Source organism: Lathyrus oleraceus, chromosome 3, assembly GCF_024323335.1.
Source record: "Lathyrus oleraceus cultivar Zhongwan6 chromosome 3, CAAS_Psat_ZW6_1.0, whole genome shotgun sequence".
Lineage (NCBI taxonomy): Eukaryota > Viridiplantae > Streptophyta > Magnoliopsida > Fabales > Fabaceae > Lathyrus > Lathyrus oleraceus.
In genome coordinates this window covers 270,901,884-270,922,031 of record NC_066581.1, presented here as the reverse complement: position 1 = coordinate 270,922,031, position 20,148 = coordinate 270,901,884, and the positions used below count along the sequence as shown (strand labels likewise).

At 34.6% G+C, this 20,148-nt stretch overlaps 1 protein-coding gene across 1 annotated transcript; it reads right to left on the bottom strand.

The window, feature by feature from the left end:
* Positions 1 to 1,751: 1,751 nt before the first annotated feature.
* Positions 1,752 to 6,656, bottom strand: LOC127130791 (rhodanese-like domain-containing protein 4A, chloroplastic; the record flags this gene model as incomplete). The annotated part of the gene is made up of 4 exons (XM_051059755.1): positions 1,752 to 1,984; positions 4,744 to 4,995; positions 5,728 to 5,830; positions 5,974 to 6,656. Coding segments are annotated over 4 exons (1,089 nt in total), but the record flags the coding sequence as incomplete, so codon positions are not given.
* Positions 6,657 to 20,148: the final 13,492 nt, after the last annotated feature.

Sequence of the window (20,148 nt, the reverse complement as noted above, 5' to 3'; positions counted from 1 at the left end):
TAAATTACTTAGCATTACATGATATTTTATAATGCTTATTATAACGATTGAGGAACTCACCCTTACAACTATGTTTCAGGTAACGAGCAGTGATTGAGTAGAAGCTAGTGCTTGAAGTCTAGTGTAGTTCCTTAGTGGGTCATGCTCTGGTCTATGTAACATCGGGACGGGATGTTTACTTTGTTTTCATTTGTGGTTGTTGAACAACTTTACATGTAATGTGTTACATGGTTTGCATGTTGTTAGATTTCTATCCGCTGCGTATTGTGCAATGTTTTATTTTGATTAATAAATGAGCATGACCAGTTATTTTGGTGAACGGTGTGAAGTGTCAAGTGTGACACCCTGAAATTGCATATCTACTCTGATTTATATTATGTTATTTTAATTAATTATTGGGGTATTTTAGAAGGGTGTTACAGCATCCGCGTCAGCCTCATCCTCCGGAGGTGACACTAGATCAACAACATCAATAGTAAAAGGTGGCACGAACTCATAAGCATCTACAGTAGGAGGTGACACTAGTGAATCGGGTACCTCTAATGCCTAAATATGGGAAATCTGGCGCCTGCACGAGGATGGAAGGAGTGATGTGTCAGTAGGTGAGTCATGTCTCCTACGGAAAGAAGAAAATGAAGTAGCTTGAGCAGAAGCATGAGCCCCAAAAATAGATGGTTATGTATGGCTAAAGGGACTAGCTCCGAAACCTACTAACTCTTCTCTCGCCTCACGGATGCGTGCTGTGCAACTCTCATGTGCCTTAATTTATCGTGTCTATTAACCATTATGCTTGTAAGTTAAAGCAAAACAGACAATTAGTATACCACAAACAAGAAAATAAATAAATAAAACAAATACTAAGAAAGCTCTGAAATCTAGGAAACTAAAACGTTGAAAAATTCTAGAGATGCATATCCAGAATTTTCTACAACTCAGCAGTTGCGTCAATAGCGGCAATGTACACATGCAATCCCAAAAAAATGATTTGATCATCCATTTTCACCAACAAACATGTAATACACTTAAACTATCATACATGCAATTTCTACTCATTTCTAACCTTAATCATCAATTTCTATTCATTAACACAAAAACTCAAAAACTTATAAAAAAACTTATAAATTTCAACTTTCCTTAAGGGTTGGATGATGTTTGTAATGTTGATTGAAGTTCCCTTAAGCTTCGTTGATTGATTTTTGAATTGGTGAAGAGAAAAAAGTTGAGTATTGAAGTTGATTTTGAAAAAAAATGAGAAATGAGGAAGGAGAAGGTTCTAGTGCGATTTAACCTCCAAAATATTTCAGATATACATCTCCGAAATATTTTAACGTTAACTGAGCATTTGATGTATTCGGAGATACATCTCCAGAAACAGTAGATAACTATGTATTTTTGCATTGAGGCTAAGAAACATATAAAATATATTAAATGCCTAAAATTTTTATGCTAATAATTCCTATATTAGATCAATTTATACATCATTTTGCTTTGGCTTTCAATGAAGCCCCACAAATGAACTTGGAATTTGTCCCCTTTAGATTAACTTATCGTATGGCCGGATTCAAACTTTCAAAAACAAAAAGAAATTGAATGTATTATCTAATATTTTTAAGTGACCGAATGGTTTGGAGGGGGAAGAAAGTTGTTACCTTCATTTTGTCTTATCAAAAACTATTTCACTTCTCATTCTTGCTAAGATTCTGTCGCAATTAATACATTTGCAGGAAATCAAGCCTTTTGATGAGGTGCAGTTATTAAACAATCGGAACCAGATTAACATTTTGTAAAGTTTAAGTCGAATACATACTTTACACTATCTCTAAAATTCAACAAGTAGAGAAAGAATGTTTGTGTGAATTAAAAAAGTCACCAAATTAAATCGTCCTGGAATAAATAATTTTTCTCCAAAGATTCTATGGTATAGCTAACATCATCATTGTGGCTTTGATGGAGTTGGAGATGATGGGGGCTTTAAATCTGGGTACTGCAAAGAAAAAGAAAAAATGATGAAAGAGTTATTATTTTAATAAAGAATAGGATCCTAAAAAGTTCAAACGAAAGAAATCAGTAAGAGGAAATATCGTAAACATAGATGTTCACTGCAGTGTGGTTCCTTTTTATGTTCTAGAATCATAACTAAAAGTTTAGTTTAATAAAATTGATCAAATTGACAAAATAACAACGATAAAACCTTATTCCATTAAATGGAATCGACTACGTGAATCAAACTACGCCATAATTCTATAGATGTTACCTTAAACCTCTCTCTAGATATAAACAAACCACTTAAAAACCTAATTTTCACCATCTTTTTAACTATAGGTGTTACCTTAAACCTCTCTAAAATTGTCATTTCTAATTCTATCTTATCTAATATTACCATGCATCAAATGCAACATCCTCGTTTCGTATTGGTTCTTTACGGCCTAAGAATGTCTAGTGCAATATCATCCTTCTTACAGTTGTAAGATAAGAAATTTCCTTCAATTTGAGTGGTACTTTCGTATCACATAAAACACTCGAGATCTTCCTCCATTTCAACCACCCAACTTGAATTTGATGGCTAACGTCATCTTCTATTTCTCCGTCATTTTGTACTATCTGTACTCAAGATATTTAAATTATATAACTTATGATATGATATGGTCTCCAATTTTTACTTCTAAGCTCAAAATGTTTTAGTCTATTGCTAAATTTACATTCCATATACTTCCTCTTACTTCTACTCAGGCAGAAGCCATGGCTTCTAAACTTGTCTCCAACCTCCTATTTAATTCCTCCATCGACTCTCCAAATAGAACTATATCATCTACAAAATGCTTACATTTTGATGCTATCTCATGAATATTTCGTAAATACATCTAAAATTAAAGTAAAAAGATAAGGGTTTATGGTTGAATCTCAGTGCAATCCTATTATTATGTAAAAATCGCATGTGTCTCCACCCTTTGTCCTCACACTAGTCAATACCTCTTCATACATATCTTAGATAGTTTGAATATTCAATCCTAATCCCTTTCATCTCTAGGACTTTCCACAAGAAGTCTCTAGGCCCTCTAGAATACGTCCTCTCCAAATCAATGAAAACTATGTGTAAGTCTCTTCTATCCATCCAATACTGCTTCATCACACGTCGTAGTAAATAAATCGCTTCCATGATCGACCTCCCAGACATAAAACCAAATTGACCAAGTGGAAATCTCAAATATACATCTCCATCCTCCGCCATTAAATTTATTTAACTCTTATGTGAGATATGTGAGATAACTTACCATTAGTACGAACAAGTTTATAGACTAAAAACATGTTTAACCCTTCTTGTATTTCATAATGATTTCACTCGAGATAAAGTAGTTTTACGCATATGTAAATGATTGCTTAAGATACAATTACTATCAAGATTCAAAACTTCTATCTAAAAGTGTGATAGATATTGCATATAAATAACTAGACATGAAGTGAATCAGAATCCTAAACACCTAAAGCTTTCAGGTAGTGAAGGAACTTGATTGGAATAGAAATAAAATTACAGAAACAAGTTAATAGCAAGCAAGTCATTACTTTCTTTTCATATTCAACAAGATTTTCTATAATTGATATCAAACTATCTGAAAAACAATGTTCTTTCTAACTCTCATGAATAGCACTATTACTTTGAACCGTTCTATTTGACTTTGAACTCTTACATCGTGGAACTATTGTTTCAGTGTTAATGTTGTCAATCACGGATTGCAAAAAATAGCAGTTTCTTCAAATTCTGCTACACGGCAGAACTATAGTGTCACTGTAGCCTCTATTGGCAATATTTTAAACTAAATAGTGTATTATTAACCGCTACACTATAGAAATTCTTCAAATTTAACAAAACTGTCAATGAGGGGACTTAAGGATGGTTTGGTAGCTGGAGTGACAGAGTTAAGGAGTCGAGTGATAAGATGGTCAATCAAGAGGTCGATCCCTACCCTCAGTATACAAACTAACAAAACTAACATTGACCATTTCTCAAAATAAAAACTGCCTATGTCCCTCTATCAATGGGTTATAGCACAACTAATGCAGGTGCAACTTCATTTTAAATTTTTGTTTGCTCTCAAATGGTAACAAGAGTACTATCAATCAGAGGGTTAACAACATGCTTAGGATCCAAAAGGAAAGAGCAAAGGTGCACCTAGAGATTATAATTCCTGAACGGATGCTATTCAGCTAACCTCTAGGAGCCAGGATAAACTTTGGTAATGCGGGTTTTCTAGGTTATATACTTCGGTCTCTTGTTTTTAATTTTTATATTCCTACAACAGTAAAGTTCTCATCCCATTCCAACAACCTAACCAAATATGGAATGAAATGGGAATTGGTCATTTAAAGTCTCATTATCATTCCTTCCCGGATTCAACCAAACATGCTCTAAGGTCATGCTCTACAAGGTAAAACTAGAGTGCTAAAGAAAGAACTCTTGCATAAGCTGCGTATTATTCCAACCTGCTATAAGTAGGGACAAACAAATCACAGTACTACAGTACTAATATGGCCTGAATATTGATATTCTGAGTGTGACCCCAAGTATGATTCTACACTTTCTCTTTTCCTCCTTGTCTGTTAGTTCTATTACATAATAATTCAAAAATCAATATTAACTAATTGATATTTTCTGCTTAAACCATCGAACATGCACTTCTACATACGAAGGGTCACAATTGAAAAGGAAATGAGAGCAAAAGGCATAGAGAGTTGAGAGTAACATACATTGGGATAGGGAGAATAGGAAACTACCGATCCGAGTTTCATTTTCGGATTGGACTCAACAGACCTTTTCACATGACCATTTTCTGTCTCTTGGTTTCCAACTGCAGGGATATCTGAGGATAACACACTTTCATTATTACTATCATTCTGCTGAATGGACCCATTTCCATTTGTACTGAGCTCTTGTGGCACTTTAGTCTTTTTCCTTTGGTTCATATGCACAGGAGGGGGCAAAAGGGTATCCTGTATAGCCTGCAACAACAAACACCCTACATGAGAAATCTATTATTTACTTCAAACGAATTTCCAACATCTGATAACGGAATCCCCTGTTTACATCTTTATATTCTCAAGCAAGTAAGCAACTTTTAAAGCTCCATCGGGACTTTGATATATACAGTGAGAAATGCTAACTTATATCCAACTTCAATGGTTTTCTAAGGTTAACAAACAGAGTTTAATAATAACACATACCCAGTGTAAAAAATACTATAATATCTTAAAATCACAACCAATAGTATAAACGGCATTTTAGATATTTATAATTAAAGCCAATCTAATGATTAAAATTGAATTAAATTGTTATGCATTGACGGTCATAGACGTTGGATGTTTGAAAATGTTTGACTTTTATTTTAACCACGTGTAAATAACACAAAGAATGGTTGTGATGGATTAACAAAACTTTTTATACTTGCATCACATAACAATTTAATCTAATTATAATTTATACCAATTAAATAGTAAGACATATACGAATAATGCATAAGGATGTTTGATCTATGAAGCACGGACACTCCAAATACGACACCGACACGGCAACACCGATAATAATTTGCAAAATGAATAAATTAAAGGTAATTACAAGTGTCGGTATCCGACACGGACATGGACACACTGTTTTTCAGAGGTGTCGGTGCTACATAGTGTTTGATGCCTTTTGCAAGACAAAAAAACAGGCATAATAGAAGAGAAAGCCCATACCATCCACCCTTGCTGGCCTCTAACTCCACCTTTGATTGCATAGGCCTCTTTGAAACCATTCTTGAATAACAATTCAGCAACTTTCAAGGAATTACCGTCGAAACTACCTTACATTCAAAAGAGTAACAAGTGAGAAATTTTCACACTTTTATACTCCATGGGTAAAAAAAATTGCAAATTTCAATTTCATCAAGATTAAAATCACTGCAAAAGAACTTTCTTTCTCTCTTTTTCTCCCTACTTTACCTGTCCAAAATAAATACAACAGTATTAGAAGCATCCTGGAATCTCTCCAAAACTTTCTTCACAAACCCATCTTCATTCCCTTCATTAAACTCAACCTGCACCACTTCCTTCTTCAACATCATCAAATTAGGCGACCGAAGAAACTTCACATTCTTCCTATCCCTTATATCCAACAACTGCGACTCCGGTTCATCCCGGAGCTTCCTGAAAGCATCAATAGCTGACACAAATTTATACTTCCTGAAATACTCTTCTGCTAAAGGGATACCAACGAGATAAACTAAGAAACATGCAGCAACAAAAAATGGATAACGGTTGAAGAAATCATCAATGGAGACAAGAATTGTTTCCAAGTTGATTCGGCCTGCGTCTGATTCGAGTAATGTGGGTTCGACGGCGAGGGATTGGAGTGGAGTGAGAAGGTTGATTGTAGCAAGTGAAAAGCATGATTTTGTGAGGGGATTTTGAAGTGAGAATGGAGAATGGGGTTTGAGGGATGAAATTTGGGGTTTTTTGTTGGGAGGTGAATTAGGGTTTGAGAGAAAGGAGAAGGGCTTTGTGGGGGAGAGTTTTGGATAAGAGAGGAGAAGAGAAAGGGAATCCATTAGAGAAAGGATAAAGAGCTTAGCATTATCATATGCATCTTCTATTCTTCTACATAGGTAGGAATTTATGATTTTTGTTTTTTTTTAATATATTATTTATATATGCATTTTATTTTTCTGTCAAGTAAATGTATGTTTTCTTTTTCATTTATTTATGGAGACTTTCTATTTTAGGAGAGCTTAATTGTTTTGATTGAAAATATGAATATATAAAATTTATGTGTAAAAAAAAAAAAAAAATTAATAACCTACCTGTATTAGGCTAATTATAGAAATATTTTAAAATTCTTATATGAAGATGTTTGTTCCGTTAAATATGATATTCATATTTATTTTATATACATGAAAGTTAAATAAGTGATTAACATGTTTTAAGATATCCATAAAAATTTATAAAGTTTCATGAATAATATTATTTTTTAAAATTATTTTTGAAAAAAATATTTTTAATGTTTCTAAAACACAAAAAATTATTATCATATAATATCTATATAATTCACTATTAGTTTAACAATAACTTTTTTTTTCACCAAAATATAATATTAAAAATAATATCAATATATTTTATTTTTAACCAAAAGAAATGATAGATATTGTGATGGTGAGTTATAGGAGGAAGAAGTGGAAACCGAAGCTATCCGGGAGATAAAAGCTCTTGGGACTGTTTTTTAAGGAATTGTGAACTAATTGGTGAGTCCCTTTAATGTAGTTCCCACCTTGGGGTAGTTCTGAGCCTATAATGATTTTAGAATAACTTAGACTTAATTAGTTTGGTATGCATGTGAATTCTGATATGTTAGACTAAATGTTTAGAAATTATGAGGATTTGAAAATAGAGATTTATTTATAAGTTTAATCCCCCAAAGGCAATTTTAATGGTTAAAGCATGTTCAATTCTAGTTTAGGGAACTGGACTATATTTTTAAATTGTTCTAGAACACAATTTATAGTCTTAAAATGATTTTTAACTAAAGTTTTATGTTAATCTTTTCTTCAATTCTTTTTAAACGTATATGTTTCAGAATGAATAAGAAGTTCGTGTCTAGAATTAAAGTATATGTAAAAGACTTAGAGTATTATAAATAATTATGATTTTAAGTAAGAAAAGTTATACTAAGAGAGTAGTTAAAGGTATGTGACAGGATTGATCTAGAAGGAATTAATGGATTTGGACCATGCTAAGGATGTAACTGATTTAATTTGATAATGGATTTAGGTCATGCTAGTATGTATATACGAAGTTATAAACTAATAATCAGTTTGGACCATGCTAAAAGTTTATAAAGTTTTATTAAGTTGTGGCTTACGAGACTTCAGAGGTTGCTGCATGAGGTTCCTAGATTGGGAACCTACATGGTAAAAGATGAGTACCGTGATCTAGCTCTGATTGATTGGGAAAACTCTCTGTTTGTATAGGAATGTGTCGAGACTAATATAGGATATGTGGAACTCACTGAGACATTATGTCTCATCCCACGACTTTTTTTATTCTTTTCAGATGAGCAGGTGGATAAGGCTCTGAGTAAGAAAATATCTGAAGATTGATGGAGTCTTCAAGTTTTATGTTGTTCCATTTTATATTAAATTTGTATAACTGTTGTATTTCTATGACAATTTCCTAATTCTGTCGTATTATGTTGGAACTTTGTTATGTACTAGTAATGTATTTTAGTGCATTGTCATACCTTGAGACTAGTCATTGTAATATTTAATGTATCCAGTACTAAATTTATTGTCCCTAGTTATTATAGATTTATTAGATATAGATGTTACATTTGGTATCAGAGTTGGTCGGTTCAATTCGGACCATGCAATGGGTCGTTAATATTCCAAAAAATAAAAACTATGAATTGATAACCATTCGGATTCCAAATATTAATTCTTATGTTATGACATATTGAGTGTGATCAACTTGATATTGTTTATGGCAGTTAGAACACAATGTCAGGAAACCAAAGAGAAAGACCGTAAAGGAATCAGAATCAGATCCCTGGAGTGGATCCTAATGTCGATGCATGGACTCAAATTTTGCAGCAACAACAACAAATGTTATACCAACAACAACAACAGTTCCAAGAACAACAGGCTCAACAACATCAATAGATGATGCAAGTATTCATGAATCAATTCATACAGTCTATGTCGGGATAACACTATCAAGCTCCTCCGCCACCGCATGTGGTGGCAACCTTTAGAGAATTCAACAAACATCACCCTCCAAAATTTGATGGAACGGGAGATCCAAAAGAAGCTAAGCAATGGATAAAACAAATGGAGAAAATTTTCCATATGGCAAATTGTTCAGAAGAGGATAAAGTTGTTTATGCCACGTTCCAAATGAGTGGTACAGCTGAAGAATGGTAGGATGAGGCTAAGAGACACATGGAAGCTAATGAAGTCACCTTAACTTGGACAAACTTCAAGAAAGTTGTGCTAGACAAGTACCTGCCAAGGACTTACAAAATCCGAAAGGAACAAGAATTCTTAGAGTTAAAACAAGGGAGTATGGCGGTTGCTGATATTTCTCTCACACCCGGTATGCTAATGATGAGGACTGGAAGATAAACCAGTATAAGTATTCCCTGTATGGTGATATTAAACACTCAGTGGCTCAATAAGATTTCACCTCCTTTAATGATTTGGTGCATAAGAGTTTGGTTGTCGAGTCAAGCATTGCAAAAACAAACAAGGAAAAGAGCTTGGCTTATGATAAAAGAAATGAGAAGTACCACCAGCAGCTTAAGCCAAAAGGATTACCAAGTAAAGGGAAGCAAGTCTCTTCCTCGAAGGGATCCCCCTCATGCTCAAATTACGGGAATCCCCATAAGGGAGAATGTATGAAAGGCAAGGGGCTATGTTTTTTTATGCAAACAACCAGGTCACTTTGCATCTAAATGTCTAACTAGAAAAGATAAAGGTGGAGCTAGAGTTACTAATAGCAAGGGTCGAGTATATTCCTTGGATGGAAAGAAAGCCAAAGTTAATAATGATTTGATTGTTTGTACGTGTCATCTTTACCAACATGAAGTTATTGTGTTATTTGATTATGGCGCATCTAATTCATTCATTTCATTCAAATGTATTGAAAGACTTAACTTGGAAATGTTGTTGTTAATTCCCCTCATGACAGTGTCCACAACCACAAATGGTGGAATATGGCCAATCTTGTATGTCATAATTGTTCAATCACTGTTACTTCAAGGACTTACTACATTGATCTCATTTGTGTGCCAATCAGAGGGTTCAATGTGATATTTGGTATGGATTGGCTCTCTGCCAACTATGTGTACATCAGGTGTGCAGAGAAGAGTCTATATATTCCCACTAATAATACCTATGAAGGAGTAGCCTTTTCGCAATTGCTCACCAATGCCTATCAGATGATCTATTTTTGATGTACATCAGACACAAATTTCTATCTAATGTTCACTATGGTGTCTGACTCGAATATTGGTCCCATGACATCCCTATAGTGAACAAGTTCCTAGATGTTTTTCCAGATGATATCACCAGTTTTCCTCCAGAAAGAGAAATTGAGTTTTCAATTGACTCCTACTGAACTTAAAGAATTAAAGGCTCAATTAGAAGAATTACTCCAGAAACATTTTATTCGACGGAGCGTGTCGCCTTGGGGTGCACCTGTATTATTGGTTAAGAAGAAAGATGGTGGTATGAGATTGTGTATTGATTACCGTCAACTAAATAAATTACCATCAAGAATAGGTATTCCCTTCATCAAATAAATGATTTATTGGATCAACTAAAGGGAGCTACATTGTTCTCTAAGATTGATTTGAGATCCGGTTATCACCATATTCATATTAAATCTTCCGAAATATCCAAAATTGCTTTCAGAACTAGATATGGGCATTATGAGTTCCTAGTTATGTCGTTTGGTGTAACGAATGCTCCTGATGTGTTTATGGACTATATGAATCAAATTTTCCAACCATACTTAGATCAGTTTGTTGTAATCTTCATATATGACATTCTGATTTATTCTAAGACTAAAAAGAACATGCCAATCATCTGAGAATTATTTTGAACATCCTCAGAGAGAAGCAATTGTACGTGAAATTCAATAAGTGTGAGTTTTGGCTCTCAGAAGTGAAATTTCGGGGAGATGTGATTTTTCAAGGAGGCATTGCCGTCGACTAGTCTAAGTAGAGGCAATGCTAAATTGGGAAAGACCCAGAAGTGTATAAGAAGTTCGAAGCTTTTGGGGATTAGCAAGTTATTATAGAAGGTTCATTTTCAGATTCTCTCAAATCTCCTTGTCCTTGACTAAATTGACTAGAAGAGACACACCCTTCGAATGGGACGAAAAGTGTGAGAAGAGTTTTCAGAACCTTGAAGAATAAGTTAACCAATGCCATAGTGTTAGTAATTCCTGGTCCAAAAAAGACATACACAATGTACTGTGATGTTGGTGTAAGCCCTAGAGGCCAATACTTTTGGTAATTGTATCGAATTATTTATTAATAATAAAAGGCTTTTTCTTTATTATGTTTGTTTAATAGAGTCCCTAGAATAGCTAGTCCGTTTAATGTATCAAGTGTGACTTAATCATGAGATCACATTAAACATAAGGACACTATTCTTAAAGTATCCGTAGTCGAGCTTTATTGTGAAGTGGGATAACATTAAAGCATTAAGACTATTATGTATATAGACCGATGATCACATCTCATGGATCATGGATAAGGAGTTATCAAAGTCTTAAACATAGGTATGGATATTAAGAGTAATATTTATACTGGATTGACCCGCTATGAGAATACTATATAGAATGTTATGCAAAGTGTCATAAGTTATTCTCATGGTGATAATGGTGTATACCACCCTTCGACCTGAAACCACTATGGACCCTAGATGTAGAGTCGAGTGCCTTATTACTGATCAAACATTGTCCGTAACTGGATGACCATAAAGACAGTTGACGGGTACTCCACGAAGCATGCTAAGGGACATGAGTGACCTAGATGGAATTTGCCCATCCTGCGTAACAGGATAAATGTCTATGGGCCCAATATTAAACTGGACAAGGATGAGATGGTCTATGCCTTGTGTTCAATATAGACATAAGGGCAAAAGGGTAATTGTACACATAAGTATTATCACAAAAGGATTTATAATATCACATGACATTTTCGTGTCTTGGGTAGCAGTGATGTGTTGCTAGATACCGCTCATTGTTTATTATGTTAAATATGTGATTTAATATAATTGCCAATACCGCGAAAACCTACAGGTCACACACAAAAGGACGGATTGATGAGAGATAGAGTAACTAAGGAACACTGTAAGATACGGTGCACTTAAGTGAATTGTGGAGCATCGTAAGGTACGGTGTACTTAAGTAGAATACGAAATATGGTAAGGTACCACGCGCTTAAGTGATTTTGACATATTATAAGATATGGGCCACATACACTTAAGTGGGATTTTTAGCTTATAGCCCACGCAAGTGGTTCTATAAATAAAACCCTTGTGCAGAAGCATTTGTGCAGTTGCAATTTCGTTTCTCTCTCTCTCTCTCTCTCTCTCACTCACTCACTCAAAGCCTTCATTCTTAGCAGCTAGCACTGAGATCGAAGGAATCCGTTCGTGTGGACTGAGTAGAGGCGTTGTCATCGTTCAATGTTCGTGATCGCTCAGTAGATCTGCATCAAAGTTTACAATCGCCACAAGAGGTAACGATTCTATCACTGATCATGCCCATTCGTAAGGATCACTAAAGGAGAAAATTTTAAATTCCGCTGCATTTTGGATCGCTCTTCTCCTTCATGTGATGCATCTGTAAAGGGATTAGGAAGTGTTTTAATGCAAGAAGGACAAGTGGTGGCTTATTCCTCTAGACATCTAAAACCTCATGAAGCGAATCATCACAAATATGACCTTGAACTAGCAACTATAATGTTTGCATTGAAGGTGTGGAGACACAACTTGTGTGGAGCTCAATTTGATCTGTTTAGTGATCATAAAATCTTGAAATATATGTTCGACCAAAGGGAGTTGAACATGAGGCAGCGAAGATGGATGAAGTACTTGAAAGATTTCGACTTTAATTTAAAATACCATCCTGGAAAGGCAAACATAGTAGTTGATGCTTTAAGCAGAAAATCATTAGGTAGTTTGGAACTATTGATGCACAAGTGCAGCCTCATTGAGGATTTCATAGATTTGAACCTCAATGTGATTGAAATAGAAAATGGATTAATGATGAACCACATGGAGATATCATATGACTTGAGGTTCCGGATCACCTAGGCTAAAAAATTTGACATGGACCTAGAGAGGATAATGGGTTAGCCTAAGTATACAATAGTAGATGACGGTACATTGATGTTTGAAAGTATAATTTGTGTACCTAATGACCAAGAGTTAAAGAGATTGATTTTAGAGGAAGCTCACAAGAGTAGTTTTTCTATTCATCCCTGATCGACCAAAATGTACCATGATTTGAAAAGATATTATTGGTGGCCCATAATGAAAACTAACATAGCAAAAGTTGTAGCAAGATGCATAGTGTGTCAGCAAGTGAAGATAGAACACCAAAGGTCGACAGGACTACTACAACCATTGGAAATTCCACAATGGAAGTGGGAACAGATTGCTATGAACCTCATAGTAGGATTGTCGCGCACTCAGAGATGACATGATTCAATAAGGGTGATTATGTATCGTTTAACCAAGTTTGCTCACTTTATACCTGTGAAAATAGTGTATAAAGTGTCGTAGTATGCAACAATCTTTTTATCCAAAATTGTGAAGCTACATGGAGTACCAGTTAGTATTGTATCTGATAGAGGGAAATATTGGTTTGTCAACATGAGTCCCTAGAGGAAGAACAAGATGAAATTCATAAATGACAATGCCCTGGATGCTGAAAGTATTGGTGATGTTCTAATCTTGAGGAAAAATGGCATGAGATCAGAAAACCAGGCATGAAAAGTAATTTACTCAGCATAGGGAAACTAGTCGAGAAGAATTACAAAGTGTTGATTGAAGATAAGATGATGAGAGTTCTTGACTTGGGTGGTAGGTTAATCTTGAAGGCGCCTGTAACACCCTAAACCCCGACTCTTAATTTAAAAGAATAAAATCATCATTTTATGAGGTTACTCAAACATAACATGAATACTTTGCAATTAATTTTAAAACTCGCAACGGAACTCAAAATAATTAACATAAAATTTCAATATCTCTTCAATGAGGTACTTAAAGAATTTAATAAAATTCACACATTAACTTAAAACAAATAAGATGACTTGTTCCCCGATGTTATATATCAGAGTCTGGTAGTGATACCTTGCCTAGAAGGTTGTGAACCTTGACACTCTTCTTTCTGCCTTGAAGGGTTGTGTATCCTGGAAATCAATATATCTTCCTTTGTTTCATCTGTAGTATGTTGAACTACGATTGCTCTGATTTTCTCATTGCACGATGAGAATATGTATAAACGAGGGTTCGAATCCTCCGGGAGCATACTTATTTATTCTTCCTTCATTCATCTCCATGATACATTCATATACTACCTTCATTCACTTCATGTGATATACATGTTATCTTTGAGCCAAATACATTATCTCTTTGAGCTCCATCTTGTATCTCCTTGTGAATCAAGAGTTGTTTGTGCTGTGAAACCAAACACTTAATTCTTTTTCTTTTCGGTTATTCAAATACAGTGATACCATGTCGTAGGCCCTTCACTTGTTGGTTCATATCATTTTTACTCTTGGGTTCAGATTTCATCCATTGGTGGAGTTCAAACAATATAATCCCTTGGTTTAGACCATATCATTATCACAACTTCTTTTCATCTCCCATCATTAGCTCTATAAACTCCGAAGCTCTGAACTCCTTATTGTACTATAAGGATATGTAGGTATGAGGGCCCCAATCCTCACTGAGTACTATATCTATTTTTTTCCTTTTCCTTTATTCTTTTGCGAGTATCTTTAGATATAACACCAATTCGAGCAAGAACAATCAAAACGGTTCCCATTGAGTACAACGGATTTTAGGGGTGCTAATATCTTCCCCTTGCATAACCGACTTCCTTACCCAATTATCTCTTTCCCCTGGTTTTATCGATGTTTTCCACTTCAAAAATAAATAAAGTAAAGTTTGATGACGACTATGTTGTATGTTTGAGCGTGCGACGCGTTCGAGTATATTTCCACTAGCTTCACTAGTTTTTTGAGGTTTTGGCCTAGTCCCTGTAAGACCCTAATTTTGACCCTAAGATCCCTCATGATATCTCATTATATGCATTGACATTGGGATCACACCTTGGCATCCTCCTTACCCATCATTCATTGGGTTTACATTGGGAGAGATTACCAAACACATTTGATTGTATCATACTTCATTTTTTTATTTACTATCCAAAATACCAAAAATATTTCAATGTATAGTTTGTTGCTTTTGTAGGTAGTGTGTATGCTCACCTATACTCCGTCAAGCTCATGTTTAGAGTTTAAGACCCTCGGTGCAAGGAGTGTAATCAAGAAATGGTTCAAATTGGTTCTAAGCATCATATATGGAACCCCATGATCTTTACATGTTATTTTGATCAAGAAATCATCAAGAGTTTAGAGTTTGTTTGCCTTGGAAACCCTAATTCATTTGAGTATCTTGTGTGACTTCTTTAATAATTTTCTTCAACAATTTATCAAATATTTCAATGTATACTTAACATTACATCATCCTACACATATATGATCCTCAATGATCCCCGAAAGTCAAGAGAATATCAAACTAGCAAGATGGTTCATGGTGTTTGACTAGAGAAAGTCAACTGGTCAAAACAGGGGTTCCCTAGACCCTATCTCCTACAAGTTTTGTCATATTAAAGTTATTACAAGAGAAAATTTACTCAAAATAACATTCCAAACAACTTTCATGTTGAAGTCAGGAGCTAGTTTTGCTTGGAAAGTCAATTTTTATGGTGAACGATTATAGGTCATTTTGTCTGAACCCTAGTTTGGAGGTCAACTTCCCAAGACCATAACTTGCTCAATTTTTATGATATGAAATCCATTAAAATTACATGATCAAATTCAAGATGTCTACTTCAACGTTTATGTTTGGAGTAAGCTCAAATTCAACTTTCAAATGCATGTGCCAAGAGGAAAGATTATAGGTCATTTTGGGCCAATACCATTGAACAAGTGATTTTCCTCAACTTCTAAATTGCATAACTCCTTCATGTCAAATCTAAATGAGGTTATATTTGTGACTAAATTTAATAAGTTTGGAATATCTACAACTTTTATAAAGGAATCTTTCTCATTTGAAGTCCATAGAAAATGTTATTCAAGGTGGAAGAAGTGAACATTTGACTTGGGACTTAGAAAATTTTCAAATATGTTTGATTTCCCAAACTTCCACCTCAAAATGCATCATGATCCAAGCTTTAAATGAAAAAGTGTTCAACATAAAAGTTGTTCCCCTTGATCTCACCTTTCTAAAAAAGTCCAATATCACCTCATTTGGCCAAAGAATGAAGGATTTGCGCATGGGTGTAAGTTGAAGGACCATTTGGATGTTTTCCACTTCCACTTTTCATACACAATTGCATAGCCTTCCAACATGAATTCAGCATGACTTTCACTCAATTTTGGATCAGATTGCGTCACTTGATAGGCCTATCACACGCCCATGCAAGCATACAAAGGAATTACTCAAGATTTTCCAAAATTGGAAGTGTGTGGAAATCAATCTCATGGCCTATAAATAAGACTCTCATTGCTCAGAATTAAGGACCTCATGCCCAAGCTTTGAACCTGCAACCCAAAACCCTCACCATTGAAGGATGAGCTTGAAGATTTTCTTTAAAAATCGAGTTTCAATTCTCCATCTGTTTTGAGATTGAAACTCCAAGAGTCCATACATTTCCTTGATCTATTTCACTTCCAACAAGCATCTGAAGCAAGGCCAAGCATAATTGAAAGTAAGATCATGTCAATCTGAAGCTCCATTGAAGTTCTATCAATGTAGGCAAGAAGATTGAGTTTCTTTGAGGTCAAATCGAAGCAACTAAATTCATGATCCTCAAAATTCAAATCCCTGTATCTTTTTATATACTTGAAATTGGAGAAAATTGAGGTTAAATTCGTGCTCCTGAGCATTTTTCCTTCAAATTAGTGTATTCACTTTTCATTTTCCTTTGAGTTGAGCTTGAACCAGACCAGTGGCTCTCATCGGAGAAGATGACCGGCGCTAGGGCTCTGGTAGTGTGTTGGCTTGTCCAGGACCATCTAATCTGAGTCTCATCTTCTAATCTCACGTGTCCAATGTAATTACCATGCCTGCAACGTGTTTGACTCATGCGCACGTGGAACGCGCGCTCTTGACCATCTGATCTTCCACCTCAATTAATGAGGGAGATCAGATGGCCCTTATTTTTTTGATTTTCTGTTTATTTAATTTCATCCCTTATTTTTAATTAATTCATATTAAATTCATTTTTAATCCAAAAATATGGGACTTTCACCAAATATTTTCAAATATTATACTCTTTCATTTCTGAATTAAAATTATTTTTTGGATTAATTTTGATATTTTTCATGATTTAATTGTTTTTGTGCATATTTTTAATTGTTTAAAAATACTTCCGACTTTTCAAAAATTATGAAATTTTTTGTCTAAGGTCCTTTGACCCTGTTTGACCTAGGATAAATCTCTTGGCCATTTATTTGGTGTTTTGAAGAGGTTTTAGGTTTTTGATCAAACATAATTTAATTTAAATGCATTTTAATTTGATTTTTAATTGATTAATTGTGTAGAAATTATGTTGAGCCATTTTTATTAACTTGTGAAGTTTGACTATGTGTTTAGGCCTTGATCAAGGTTGATTTGAATTTTGCTTAATTAAAATCATTGGATTTAGGGGATTGATGAAATGGACATTTCATCTCCTAAAATGAATGAATAATTTTAATTTGATAAAATTCCTCCCATGACCAATTTGTGTTTCTCTCATCTCCCCTCCCTCTTCATCTTCAATCCCATTTTATCCCATCCCTTTCATTGACCAATGAAGTCTCAATATCCTAAGGCTAATTGGTTCATCAATAACTTTATGTTAGATGAACCAATACAAGTATGGATGAGATTAGGTCCATCCTTTGATCATTTTCTTTTTGAGTATGGTATGTTTTAGGAGTATGGTTCATTATATCATATCTCTAACATGCATTAACACGAAAAAATTTATTTCCCGACCTCAGATAGTTGTGACTTCTACATAAGTCCAATTACGATTGTTTAACATAACGCTAAATTTTGACCCAAAGACATAACATTCTAGTAAGTGAGATTGTAAGTCTCCCCCCTTTCATGGTATTTTGTGGAAACTTGACCTTTTTTCCTTCCTTTAGAAGATGTCTTAGTTCAAGGATCCATGCTTGTGAATAGAGGGTTGAGTGTTCTCCAAGAATGACTTAATCAATTTAAAAGCAAAACACCAATAACATCTAATCAACTAAGATTTGACTAACTTCTATTATTATTGCTTTTAATTTCAAGTCATTTACCCTATGTCATTTAAATTCAAGTCATTTACCATTTCATTTGCCATTTACATATCATTTAACTTGTTCATGTTTATGCCATTTTCACTTTGCTCACTTGAGTCATATATTGTGATTGTATATATTTGTTTGTGTATCTTGTTTGTGTTTGTGGTTTTAGGACCTTAAAATACTTAATAAACAACAAAAACCCTAAAAAATGTTTGTGTGAACTGTTGAGTTGATCTGAGCTTTGGACTTAGAATTAGGCAACATTCCCTATGCAAAAGGACTTGCTCAATGCCAACATTTCTAAGACCAAGTTATTGTGAACTGAGCCTTCATCTAATGCAAGTCTTGGGATTTATTTGAATTCATCTGCTACCTTCTCTTGATGCAAATGTTACTTTGAACCTGTGTCTAAAGCCTTATTCTGAGCAAATCAAGGAGTATGTCATCTGATACATTGGAAGATTAAGAAGAAGATTGCGAAGTTGCTTGCTTGGATATGGCTATCTTTATTTGAAGCCTTGCTCTTCATATTGATACTTTCTTATTGATATTGCTTGATTTAAAGTCCAAAGGAAAAGTGGGTTTCTATATGACATTCTTGTCTATTGGATGACATCTCATTGGTCAGATCTTTTCAACTCTCAAATTTTAATTTTTGCTTAGGATTAGTCATTGCATCTCCTCTCATCTTCTTAAATTTCAAAATCTTTCCCCCTTTTCAAAAATCTTCTTTGCTTGTGATTTCTAAACATAGACTTTATTGCAAATTAGAAACTTTGGCCTTATGCCATTGCATTTTTAAACTCTTTTCTTAAATCAAACTTGTAAATGAATCTAATCATATTGACTTAAAATTTCAAAAGGCAAAAAGAACCAACACTCACTCAAACTCTTTTAGGCCCTTTGTACCTCTTTTAAAATTAAATTTTGATTAAAAGAAATCCACTCATTTTGAAATTGATACCACGGACTACGAGGTTTTGATCCCTCATTTTTATGTTGGTACGTAGGCACAAGTCCGAAGGTCTTGTCAAACACAAAAGTATAATTAATGAATTCTCTTCTCATCCATACACTCTATTTATTGCAAACATCTTTTATACCAAAAACACATACACACATAAAAAAGGGCTCTCTAGGAGTACCTAGGACACGTTGGGTGCTAACATCTTCCCTCTATGTAACCAACCCTTTTACCTGTAATCTCTGGCATTTTATTATTTTTGATTTGAAAACTTCTTATCTTTAGGTTTTGTTCATGCTTTTCCCATTTCCTTTGGAAACAATAAAAGCGCGGCGGTGACTCTAGTTTGATTGACAATACGCTTATCCATAGCTTGATGGTCATGAATTTATCGCTACAGAAATTAAGTGGCGACTCTGCTAGGGAGTAGTCCTCAGTGGGTTTAGCCTACTTTTTTATGTGTATAATTGTATATTTGATGTTTGTATACTTGTTTGTGTGATATAATCTGCTTGTTGTGCTTGGTGATCTCTGAGTGGTGAGATAAGTTCTAACCCTAACTTGAGTGCAATTAAGATAGGAGGATGGTATAGCCATGTTCGACTTGTGTGGAGTAGTCCTTAACAAGTTGGCTTGAGACCCATCTACTCAGTGGAGACCCTTTTGGAGCTATTGATGTCACATAAGTTATTTGTGGTTAGACACTACTTTCTCTGATTTGGGGTCCGAGAAGCTGAGGACCGTAGAACATTTAACCCAACTTGGCCTATTTAGGACGTAGTGCGGAGACTGTTCAGGTGTAGACTTGATAACAATTGTGACGTGATACTACACTCAGACGAGTTTCTCTTGAGAATATTATGGGCCGATGAGTTAGTCATCTTAACCTTTAATATCCGATAGATGGAATTAAGACTCTGGGAACTTTTTTAGAACATGATCTACAGGTTTTTATCCTTAGTTCACTCCTTTGGGATGGTTCTTACCCAGACTCCATGCTTATGACTTACAACAAACCCTTGATTCTTGGTTGATCCAATCAAGTCTTGTCAATATCAATTGAACTTGGGTGTTG